Below are 12,268 nucleotides of genomic sequence, written 5' to 3'. Positions count from 1 at the left end.
AAACCGGAAGCTTTGTATACACCAGCCTCGTTTTAGCAGTTAACTGGAAAAAATCGTCTGCCAGCAGTCTAGTAATACAAGTTCGTGGTCTGACAGCGTTAGCTTGACTGCTAATACTTTACAAGAAGTTTAGCTGACTGCTAATACGTCATAGCCATCGAGCTAGCGGCTAGTGGCGAGCCAACCCTATCAACAATCATTAGACAACAAAACGCTAGCTTCGAACCATCAATGCCGAGCTGTCAGGTCAATGAGACCAAAATACAGGACTTCACATAAACCATTCAGCTAACTAGGTAGTCGGGTCTCGTGCTGTACATCTTGCAGTCTCCCAGCAGCGGGCACAACAATGGCCACCAGACGTCAGCAGCAGACGCAGGCCTGGCTACCAAGTTTCAAACAGTAGACACAACGTTGGCTACCAGCCTGCTCTCTCTCTCTCTCTTATTATACAAACAAACTTCTGCAGGAAACCCGGGTGTAAACCATTTCTTCGGACTTTAATGTTCTTCGACGCATGAAGAAACACCATTTTAGGAATCTGAGCGAAACGAAAGAAACATCTCGTCGTTGCGAAATTGATAAAGACGGGACGGAAAGATGGTGGAGAAGAAAGAAAGACAAAAGTTAGCGAAGAAGAATTTTTTCGGAGAGAAATTGTTAAAACGAAATTGACGGGACCGAGGTTTATTGTTCTTTTTAAAACATAAATTCTTCCTCTTAAACGAAAGCCTGGCTTTCCAAGACAGATGATGCTGAAAGCAGAAGTGAAACGCCGCCATTTAGAGTGGGATGGGTGCTGGGGTGGGGAAGGTATGCTGATGAGTACAACGTGTAACTGCCTGCTCTCGTCTCTCTCTCTCTCCATCTCTCTCTCGTAACTTTAATATTGAGCAGACAACCGGCTTCTTTAACAAAGTTTATGGAGATTGGGTTCCGTTTTACGACATCGGAGTCGAGGTGACGATGTAAACTTTTAGAAATTAAAATAAAATGTAAACGTTAATAAAAAAAAAAAGTGGCTTAATGAAAGGAAGAGGAGGTGAGGGGAAAATACAGAAAAATATATGAATATGCCGTACCTTCCTTTTAATACTGATTTTTATTAAAATTGCACCATTTTTGAGTGCTATCACTTAAGAAATGAGCAAAGAAGCGCTGTTGCTAATAAATAAAGAGGTGCATGTGAACAACTCATAGGAACTCAGAAAACCGCGCAAACCTCATGTGACCCTCCACTCAGAGCTAAACTGTGATTGTATTGTGCAAACCTGACCCTACCGAGTGAAGGGTTGTCATGTTAAAACTCTCGTTAGAGTGAGGACAGCTGAGCAACTGAGATGACCACCACAGTCGAACATCAGTGGCACTGGCGATGCACCTCCACCAGCTTCTGGTGAAAGGAAACATGTTCTACAGGTAGAGTGTCTCAAACCTTTCACGACAAACATTTCATCGACAGAAGGAACTGGCAAGAGGCCGGACCCACATATTATTTCACGGTCGTTAGCTTCTGTGCACCGGTTCTTTCACCGTAAAGGCTCATAAACAAACTGCCTGCCTCTACATTAACGACTGAATGACAGAGCATCCGTCTCGAAATTCCCGCAATTTCCCGCTCTGTCACTCTCATCTCAGTCCCACCCGTCGCTGCCTTCTGGTTACCTTGTACACCGCCGCCATCTTGCTTCCGCTATTTTTATTTTCGCTGGCCTGTTGTTCCTGTCATATCTCGAGCTCCTCAAAGGGACACCCGGGAGTTTTAACAGCTCCTGTCACGCGGCTCTTTTCACTTTTTTTCCTCCCTTTTAATTTTCCCTTTTCTTGGCGCTGATCCGTGAACGGCGGTCGAAGCCATTGAAAGTCTATTAACCCGTTCATTGTCCATCTTCCCTAACATTCAGTTATTTTGCGTGATGTTCAGTTAACCGAGTTTTTAAAGCAAGAAACATTCTTGGTGTTTGTGGAAGTGTGCACTGGTTGGCACGTGAGAATGGCAGAGACTCGCCCAACCGAACAGGCCAATCGTGAAAGAAAAAATTGGAAACATGACTTTATAATATAAAACTATGAATCACTGATGATTCTCTCTCGCTCTTTCTCTCTCACACACACTATCGACAAAAGACAGATATAAGAGGCTACTGGACGTGATCAGGTTCTAAATTTAGTCTATTCTAAGGTCGATCAAAGGGGTTTGTAATGAGGTATATATGTACAGGCCAATAATTAAACGTCCGCCTCTTGGCAGCTTCATTGGCCATAATTTGCCTCCGCTGTAGAAGGTTTTACTGTTAACCTCTGATCCTGAATTTCACTCAGCCTCTTGAAGCAAAGGGAACAAAGAACAGAGAAAATGAAGAAGGAAAAAACGAAACTGTTATAGCCTATTCTATTTCGACGATTTTTTTAAACTCTCAATGACCAAACCAGAGAACATTCTTAGCATCAATGTCAACAATTTCTTAGGATGTGTCAACAATTTCTTAGCATGTGTCAACAATTTCTTAGCATGTGTCAACAATTTCTTACATCAACACGTTCTTAGCAGATGTCAACTCATGTTTAGCTTGCATCCGTACCGACATTTGCATAAACGATTCTTTAGGCACCCAGCAGGACCATTTTTCTCTCCATCCGTTTTATAAGAAATAAAACCAAACTTTCTCCAAGACTTTGATGAGCTCAACAGAGTGTAGCCGCATCTTAACTGAACCGTAAAGTCAAAGAGACTTTGACAACGGCGACAATTTTCTTTGATGATTTTGTTATTTCAGCAAAGAATCTTCAGTTCAAAGAGTGTGCATAGTTTTCTGTTTGGAGGTTATGTCTATTCTCCTGGGTTTTTAATTTCCGCATGTGACACGGCAGTCTGTTTTTCTCTCCCGTCTAAAGAACCCAGACACATGGGTTGATAGCGTGGACATTTTCATAACCAGAGCTTTTTCATTATTCTGTCTGACTCCTACTGACATTTTCCCGTCCAGTATAGACCATAAATCTTCTTTTTCCAATTTGCTTTCAAATGAAAAAAGAGGCACCCCTTAAGTGACCAGACCAGCAAAGTCCCCAAAAGGGAAGATTGTCTCGCACGAGCGACGTCAGCGCGCGTGCGCAAGAACATTGTCAACCCTTCGAACGCAGGTGGAGAAAGCCGACGAAGGAAGAAGACCGTATGAACGAAAGGACTTCTCTACGTCCAGCATCGCCTCTGGAGGATTTGCCTGAATTCATGTTAACAACGAAGAAAATCCTGTCTCATCCTGTCGGCAGGGGTTGATTATTGCAGTGAATGTAGAGAGTGTGGGTGGTGCACAACCTCCCAATGACTTCACTTAACATCATAATCTTGGTTCGTAAGGGTGAATTTTTGTAAAGAGAGAGGTAGAGGGACAGAGAGAAAAGGGGGAAAGCTCAGATTTTGCACTGCTGTGACCTCCACATTTTAAATTCTAGCCACAACACCAAACGAATTTTTCCACCCACATTCCTAACCTCTTTGTCAGCGCTGATTGGCTTTTGTCGATGTTCTGTTGACAAAACCTTTTGATTGTGGAAGCTGGATGGAGACGACCCTTCCCTGCCGCTACCTGGTTTTGAGCTGCAATGAGTATCTGAGCATCGGCGAGTGGTTGGTAAACCTCGGAAACTTCCACAAAAAAGTATTCCTTTCTGTGGTGTTAAATGATGTGCAAATTTCAGAGACTTGAGTTTTTGTTGTTTGTTTGTTTTTTGTTTTTTTTGTTTTTGTTTTGTTGTTTTTTTTTTTTTTTTTTTGTTTTGTTTTTTTGTTGTTTTTTTTGGTTTTGTTGTTTTTTATTTCTTGCTGGAGCTTACAACATCTTTGAACAGAAAACTGTCAATAATTTTGGCTTTTGTCAAATTTTGACGAATGTATGAGTTTTGTCACTCTGTCATGAATGTATTGCTTTTGTCAAATTGGTGTCTCCTGTCTCTTTCTCACGCCCTCCAATTTCTTGCATTCAAGTAATAAGACCTAATTTTTTGTAGGGTTTTTTTTTTTTTCAATACTTTGTTTCTGCGAAACTTCTCGCTTTAAGTGCAGAGGTCCTAAGCAAGGTCAGTAGGAAATTGAGACCTAGAATGAGATCTTCGGCGTCTTATGTCAAAAACTCTCAGTAATAATAATAATAATAATAATAATAATAATAATAATAATAGAATTTGTAAACATATCCCAATGTACAGGCGAGCTCTGTGCGCTGTGCACGAAGGACTACAAGAGAACTCCAGTCAAACAAGAAACACAAGCGTCAACAAACGGATAGCATTGAGACAAACAAGAACAAAGTAGAGTCAGTTGCAGAACTGAGGAATACACGGAGAAGTACATAGAGATACGTCCCGTACTACGTCACTTCACGTTCACAGAATATTGCTTCACGCGTATGTTGTAGCATCCCTACAAACCAAGCCTCCTTTCCGGACTTGGAGTAAAAGTAAACAATTCAAACGTTATTCGTTTATTTCTAAGCCTAGAAAATATCCGCATCTTCTAGAATCCAAACGACCCTGACATTAACATTGTCGATCGCACTATCACATATTGAACTCTCTACCTGTCTCTTTCTTTTTCTCTCTCTCTCCATCCGCGCGCGAGTTTGTGTGCGTGCGTGCTTGCGTGTGTGATCTATAAATATCTAATTTAATACACAGGAGGATGCACATAAAGCTTGCTTCTGTGTTGTTTTTACCTGCAAGTGCTTCACACACACAACCACAGTCTTTAATGAGCATCGCAAACACTTACACAGCGCAGTGATGCAGCACAAGATGAGACAATGAATACTGTGTTGCTAGCCGCACTCTCAGTCTACTTTTCATTTAAGAGGGGAAAAGCCGTTTCAGGTATTTTAAAAACAAGTCGTAACGATGGCAGTGTGTTGTTAGAGAAGAGTGAAATGGAGAGAAGAATCGATACACCAGACATCAGCGCAGGTATGAGGCGCAGTGTTAACTGATCTGTTTAATTTCTGTTTTACTTCTCTCTATCTCTCTCTGTGGCCGCCATAGAAGCGGCAGTGACAAGACTGCAGTCGATCTGCAGCAAGATAATGGAGAAGCAGTAGTGGACTGAGCAATCGAAGATTATATTCTAATAAATTGACATTCATGATGGAGAAGCTTTTATTTATCTACGCATGTCTGAATGTCCATATACCATTCATTTTTTTATCTGCGTATGTTTATATATTTAATTATTTATTTGACTTTAAATCTATGTTCCCCATTCCCAGCTGCAGCCCAGATATTTTATTTTCTGTAACATAATTCGAGTAAATGAAAATGTTTGCTTGTTTACTTGACTGGACGCGTACTGCGAGGGTTGACATGTCTGCTTGCCTGTACATGAAGACAAAAGAAAAGAATATAACAAGTCGTGCATCGATAAAGGTCACCCTACATAAACTGTCAGTAATTTTTTTTCTTTCCTAATAGGATGTACTAAATATAGAATGAAAACTAGGCTATTTTTAAAAATCTGACAGTATTTCCTCTGAATGGCTACATGTGCTTTGCGTACATTTGCCGGGCTGGACAAAAACATGTTTACAGCGATAACGACAAGGAACAAAGTTCTTTCGCTAGTAACCTGTACAGACTATTTCCCACACACTACGAAACGTTGTTTTTATTTTCTAGTTGATTGATTGATGTACTTGTTTATGCATGCGCTTTAAGAAACCGGAAGGCCCCATAGACCGCTATTTATGAACAGGGACAATTTTTGCAAATAGACATGAAACGTAGGATTGCTAGGTTCTCTCTAATGTAATTGACAAAAATAAAAGCATGATAAATTAGTTTTAAAACCAGTCACCTATCCAATCAATCAGAAACATTTACAACCAACTAATCGATTTCCATCAAATGGATAATGTTTACTTGTCAACCTAGTCTTCAGTGAGTCACTTCGAATGTTATTGATAATTACAAATAGTAATCCAGAAGATGTTTTTGAGCGAATGTAATTTGTTACAGACTGTAAAGTACAAAAGGAACTCTATCTCCTTGATTTTACAGTGACTCAACTCACATTCACCAATCCTTCTTCATCCGTTGATTTTTCTATTTATTATTATTATTTTTACATTCTCCAAGCCCACCTGAGGCCATCAATAATTTGAATTTGGGGAAAAGATTTTTTTTTAATCAGGACAACCCATATGGAGGTCTTCTTCGCTGTTCCCCACAGTAAAGGCACAAGTCTGTAAGGGGAGAGAAGTCGGCTCTGTGTTCCGCCCGGCCTTTGCGCCTGCGCAGAGAATTAAGTGGACGCTGGTGCACCGCAGGATCCCAAACCATTTAATTATCGAAGCTGCCTGCCATATACTGGTCTGTCTCCCTTGGGTTCAATCTCCTTGCAGGCGCAGTGCTTAAAATAGAGGCTGACATACATCATATCATCTGAAATGTTCTGTTTTAATATTTTTTCTTGATAGTTCTTGGCTTCAAGAATTATTTTTCCGTCATTTTTTCGAGAAAAAGAAAAAGCTGTATTATGTATGAAATATGTATGCGGTACAGTAATTAATGACTGTGTTGATTGCTTTAGCTTACATTTATACCAGAAACAAAAGCGCATGGGAGGGAGGTTGCTTAAATCTGATCGACGAAGAGACGCCGGCACAAACTGTTCCCAAATGAAAATAAAATCAAATAGTTGAAAACATGAAAAGCTACACGCGAATTAGCTGCTGTAAACGGTTTGTAACATGACAAAGATATTATTTTATCAGTAACCTCCACTGTATTTGAATGTTTTCTTTAAGAGTAGCCTTTACACTTTGTAGACAATTTATTTTCGTCTCGGTTTTAAATGTAGGTTGACATTTGAAATAAATAACATGTCAGGGATACGTACTTACAGTAATGACATTACACCAAGCATAATTTTATTATTTGATGTAACCTAGACACCAGAGTACTTCACTTCCACGCTATTCTTTCTTTTTTTCTATTCTCTCTCTCTCTCGTGTTTGTGTGTGTGTGTGTACGCACGGTGGATAAGGGTACGCTTAAGAGAGAGAACTGCATGTACTTCACAATAAGAGCTTTCACTGACCCTCGTGTAATTACATTAAGTTGAATGAAACTAAACCATAAAAACATGACTTTTCCCATGCAATTGTATTTTCTTGCATTGCATAGACGGCAGTTACATATAAATTATATCGTTAATTCTTCATTTTAGGTCTTTATCGCCTTGTTACATTCCCTGACTCTTCCCCAGTCTCATTGTTTATTCCAGCCCAACTTTTTTTCTCTCTCTTTGTGGGCGCTCTTTTGTGTGTGTGCACCCGGGATGGGAGGGGAAGGGGAAAAAAGAGAGAGAGATGATCAGTATCACACATTGCGCGTGCGTGTGCAGTAAAAATAGGGAGATACAGAAATACGTGCACATTTTCAGTTAATGAGAGCTATTAAGGGTAGTGAAATAAAGTTTTATACCAAATTCTTATTTCGAGAGGTTTGACGCGACTCAGCGTTGAAATGTTCGGCAAACAGGTTTTTTAAAAGACATTCGCCATCAGGTCATCAAACTCTGAGATCAGATAAGTGCCGGTCGGTGCCTGTAAGGGGTGTCTCGCTATTCAACTGCTTCGCTTTATTTGCGGTTCGAGCTCAACGTGAAGCTGCTGTCGACCGCCGGCGAGAAGGGAGAAGGGAGACAACCTATCATTTTCTGTCAGGAGTTAGCTGCAGATCGATTTCACTGCCCTCCCTTGTCTCCGTCAGGCCGTCGCTATCCAGAGTGGAGGCGATAAGAATAGCGGCCAGCCTTGGGGAAGATAAAAGCTAGGTGAGGACGATAAAGGTCAGGGGTTGCCATCTGTATATTTCTAGAATCTCAACCCGAGTCTTAAAAATAATGTTCGGCTTTTTTCTGGAAGGAAATGTGAGAGAAACTTGAAAATGACAAAAACCTTAAAAATATCAAAATAATGAGAAAGCTAGAGAGAAAACGCGCGGCTTACACAGAATGAGAAAGGACATCTACAATATTTATTTGATGGTGAGTCAACGAAGGAGTGAAGTAATATACATATAGTCATTTCATCACAAATAAATGCGGATTCACACATACACTGTATATATTTTGAATACTTTCTTCTCCCATTGTTAATAAAATTTCAAGTTGTCTTTCTTTGAGCACTAAATATTCAGAGAAGAAAAAAGAAGAGAGACGGAGTGAAACAGAAGTGAACGATGGATGGATCGACAGACTGACAGATGGACGGACAGTTTGACAGACAAGACAGATTTTGTACTCTTTCATCAAACGATGTTCCTACAGCCAGGCCCTAAATCGTACATTAATTCCCTGTAATCGTCAGCCTACTCATTAGTCACACAGATTACTCTTTGCATGTTCGTGTGCGCGGCTCGGACATGTCAGAAATGACTCTATGATCCATAAACAAAAATCTCGCGATAACATGGCGTCACGTTCATTCTCGCGTGCACCCGAGTGTTTAGCCTCGCTAAACTCCTGTAATGACTGATTTCGGAGCTTGTCCGACCAAACAAGCCCATTGCCAACCGCTCTGCTTGAGCTTGATGCGCTTATTGTGTCAGTAACGAGGGTGCAGCGGCACAAAGAACGATGCCGACGCAATGCAGGGGAGAGAATTACAAGGGAGTGTATGTCACAATCTTCCTGTCATCTTCCCCTTAAAAAAATTGTGCAGCTAAGCATCTGAATGTTTTCTGGTATGTTGCTGGCTTCGTTTCTTTTTGCTTTTTTTCCCTTACTCATCATTCATTCTTTCTTTTTTGTTTGATATTTTCCATCTATCATTTCTTTTGTTTCTTTTCCCGTTCACTGGGTTTTTTTTTAATTATTGGAGGAGGAAGGTTCTCTTTCTTTCATTATGTTTTCTCATTTTGTTATTAGTTTTTATTTTCTTTCATCGTGTTCCTTGCGTTAGTTTTAGCTATCATATTCTTTCATCGTGTTTACTCAAAGATTATTTTTTAGGCATTTTCTTTCTTTTCTCCTGCACTTCTTCATTCTTCTATTACCTCCCTTTTTTTCTTACTTTCTCCCTTTCATCCTTTTGATAATTTTCCTCTCTCTTTTTCCCCTTTCTTTCCAAGATGTTCACGCATTTTTATCCTTCATTTTCGCAGTCCAAGCACGGAAAGCGTGTTTGAAAGTAAGAGAAATCCCTGTAACACAAGGTCTCCAAGGAAGACAGACCACCAGAAACCCCCTTACCTGACTTCCACTCGTCAGCGACCCCCCGTCCAAGCAGTTTCCGTATCCGGGCCACAGCTGATAGCTGCTCTGACCCGGGGCCAGCTGCTGAGCGTAGGCTCTCTGGGCCTTGAGCCACGTGACCCCAGAGTCCACCGAGTGCGCCACGGGGACAACGATGGGAGGGGCTGTGGAGTGGAGCACATGCGGCTGGGGATGTCCTCGTTGGAAGGGAACAGCGTCAAGCTGCACCCGGGGTGGTCCCAGCACAGTGGGCGCCGAACATCGCCGTGGCTTGCTGCCATTGGAGCGCCGCCGCTGTCGCCGGGCGGTCGGCTTCCGGTTTAACATAGCAGCCCGGGAAGCCAGAGTTGCTGTTCTTGTGAGGACCAAGTGAAAAAAAAAGGACGACAGTAGCGACGTCCCGTTGTCAAAGGACACTTTGTATTCAGGCACCAGACTCGGTTAATCTCTTCTTTCAAGTGTCGCGCTTCTTGCCAGCTGTTCTAGACTAACCTTGGTTGAAATGATAGCTGACAGATCGTCACTTTGTGTCATAACCAACTGCTCAGTCTCTCACTCCAGTCAGCTGATCAATCACGGTCATCATTTCAAACGATTCTGCATCAAGTCAATCCTCGTACATCAACTCAGTTCTTCAACAGGAATCGAAGCACTTTCTCTCAGTGTCAATGCCTGTTTTTTCCAAAGTTAACCTAAAACAAAAACAAAGTTACCGCGATTGAAAGATCTTAAAAGGTAACAGCACTCACAATGAACTTGGTTGCGCATACCACGTGCTGTTTCTGGAAATATCGCGGGGTTTTCTGGTTGACTTCTAGCGATAATGTTCTTATTTTTCCTACTCCAAGACAGGAAGTTGATCGATGTGGAGTGTTTGACGAGGCAGCTTCCCGCTGAGTTGTCTTTTCCTACTGCGTCGGCGATCAACGCAAATGCAAAACGTGGCAGTTATCGCCCACAGTTGCAGCTGCTCGTGTGCGTGTGTGTGTGTGTTCTCTTGCGTGACAGACACACTGACTGGTTTGATGCTTAACATTTAGTTCACCCTGTTCTTCTTACTAACAATTTAGCTTTTTATATCAACAATTGTTTCAGGTCAGTCCAGTTCAGGGCAATTAAATGTCAGCCTGTGTAGTCCTTGCAGTTGAAACCACAACGGATGTCTTTCCTTAGGTTCATTGGTTCGGATCCGTTAGTGATCCAGTTTATGTCACAACTATTTTCATTGGTTCTATACCAAGTGGGAGTCATTACATTGTACAGCCTGTGACTATTCCTTCTACTGAGAGTTAACGAACCTATTGGTGCGGATTCATGCATCACCTACAGAAAATTGCATCAGACGAACGGCACAGACAGACGTCAAGTACGTCAGACAGACAGCCGACCGGCCAGTCCATCACAAGAGGAGGAACCCCAGAGTTGGAACGAGACTGTCTTTGCGTATAGATCTTCACTGTCCTCCCTGTCAACATAGGTTGTCCCTCCTGACGTGGAAATGAACTCTGGCTTTGCGCTGACACTACCTGAGCAGTGTCCCCAGGAAAGGTAAGTGTCAAGGTCATTTTCCCAACGGCCCAAGCGCCTGCATGCACTGGTGCTCACTTCCCAAGGTTGGCGATGCGAGTGGGCAGATTTGAATTACCCTTGAAAGAAAACAAAAAAAGAAATAAATAAAACAAAAATAAAATAAGGAATAAAAAGGCGCTAGCTTGAGTGAATTTTAATTGATTACACGATCACAAATGCAGATCGAAATCGAACCATTCTGCCTTATCCGGTAACGACTTTATTTAAAGGCTTACCTCATTCATTTCTCTGAAATAAGGCTTACAGTTGTTAACAAGTTAAGAAACCAAGCCGAGGACATTTTATTGATTTAAAATGCGTGACGAATTTGTAATTTTTTTTAAAGTGAAGCACACGTGGATTGACCGGAAGTCAAGCTACTGACGTCTCGCAGCCAATGAGAGCATGAGTTTATCCAACAAGGAAAAATACTTTTGTAATATCGCTGGAAGTGAGGTATTTGCATTTTTTCAAAGCCATGGTGGAACTGCAATGTTTAAAATCTTGCTTCTTGCTAAGAGAGAACGACGTTTTTTCTGAACTCTGGGGAATATCTTTTGGGAACAATTATCTTTAAATTAACAAAACATTCATTTCAAATAATGTTGCACTCGAGTTAGCCTTTAAACTGAAAAGGTTGTGTCCAGTTCTATCACGCAGTCAGCACAGCATAAAATTTGAGCTTGTAATTAAAAATAAAACAGAAAAACTGAGTAATATGGACAAGGCTAAAATAAAACAACTCAAAACAGCTTTCTATAAATAAGACTGCAAGGAAACAGTGAAATATTCCTTAAAAAGTAATATATTAAGCAATGGTATCTTGCACGCGTGTATCTTGAACATATGTGTGTGTGTGTGGTTTGGTTCTTGTAACAGATTTCTGTAAGTCATTTCCGTCTAAAGAGTTTGCATGTCGTAGGAAACAACCACCAAAATCACATTCCTCAAGCTACCGAGAGCAATTATCAAATGTGACGCACACACACACACACACGCACAGACACCTTGGATACACGTATACATGCACACATGCAAAATGACACAGTAATGCTGTAACACGAGCAACTAACATAAAAATATACATTCCGCCGTCTGATGTTTTTATATACCCAAGTCATGTTTCCATTTTAATTTCGTTTTTACGTCGCGGAAGCATCTGACACTTCTCCCCAGCTTCAGGAATTCGCCCAACCCTTTCCACCACATCAGTCCATCCCTTACCCTCCCTCCCCTCAATCTTGTTACTTTGGGCTCCCAGCATTTTTAGCCATCCATACCCAGATGTCACGTGCTTTTGTTTCACTTCCACCGTCTTATGGCCGCTGACTTTGAAAAACCCAAAGCCGCCGGACGAGCGCGCACTGTGACTGACCTATGACCCTCAAGGGAAAGCCACCCTGGATGTTTGCTTTGCGCCGGGCACACTTTTGCATATCACGTGACATACAC

The 12,268-nt window shown here is 41.5% G+C and overlaps 1 protein-coding gene across 3 annotated transcripts in view; it reads right to left on the bottom strand.

Annotated features, from left to right (window-relative positions):
* Nucleotides 1–12,268, bottom strand: part of LOC112559906 — a 134,972-nt gene that overhangs the window by 49,873 nt on the left and 72,831 nt on the right. The window contains exon 1 of one of the 3 annotated variants that reach the window (XM_025231390.1): nt 9,245–11,043. The exons of the other annotated variants lie outside the window; for them this stretch is intronic. Coding sequence (XP_025087175.1) covers nt 9,245–9,574 — 330 coding nt within the window. The 5' untranslated portion in view covers nt 9,575–11,043. Of the gene's footprint in view, nt 1–9,244; nt 11,044–12,268 lie in introns of those variants that run through there. 3 annotated transcript variants of the gene reach the window in all.

The sequence above is a fragment of the Pomacea canaliculata genome, linkage group LG3 (genome assembly GCF_003073045.1).
Source record: "Pomacea canaliculata isolate SZHN2017 linkage group LG3, ASM307304v1, whole genome shotgun sequence".
Taxonomy (NCBI): domain Eukaryota; kingdom Metazoa; phylum Mollusca; class Gastropoda; order Architaenioglossa; family Ampullariidae; genus Pomacea; species Pomacea canaliculata.
The sequence above is the reverse complement of the archived record's forward strand: the minus strand, read 5'-3'. Positions and strand labels throughout refer to the sequence as shown.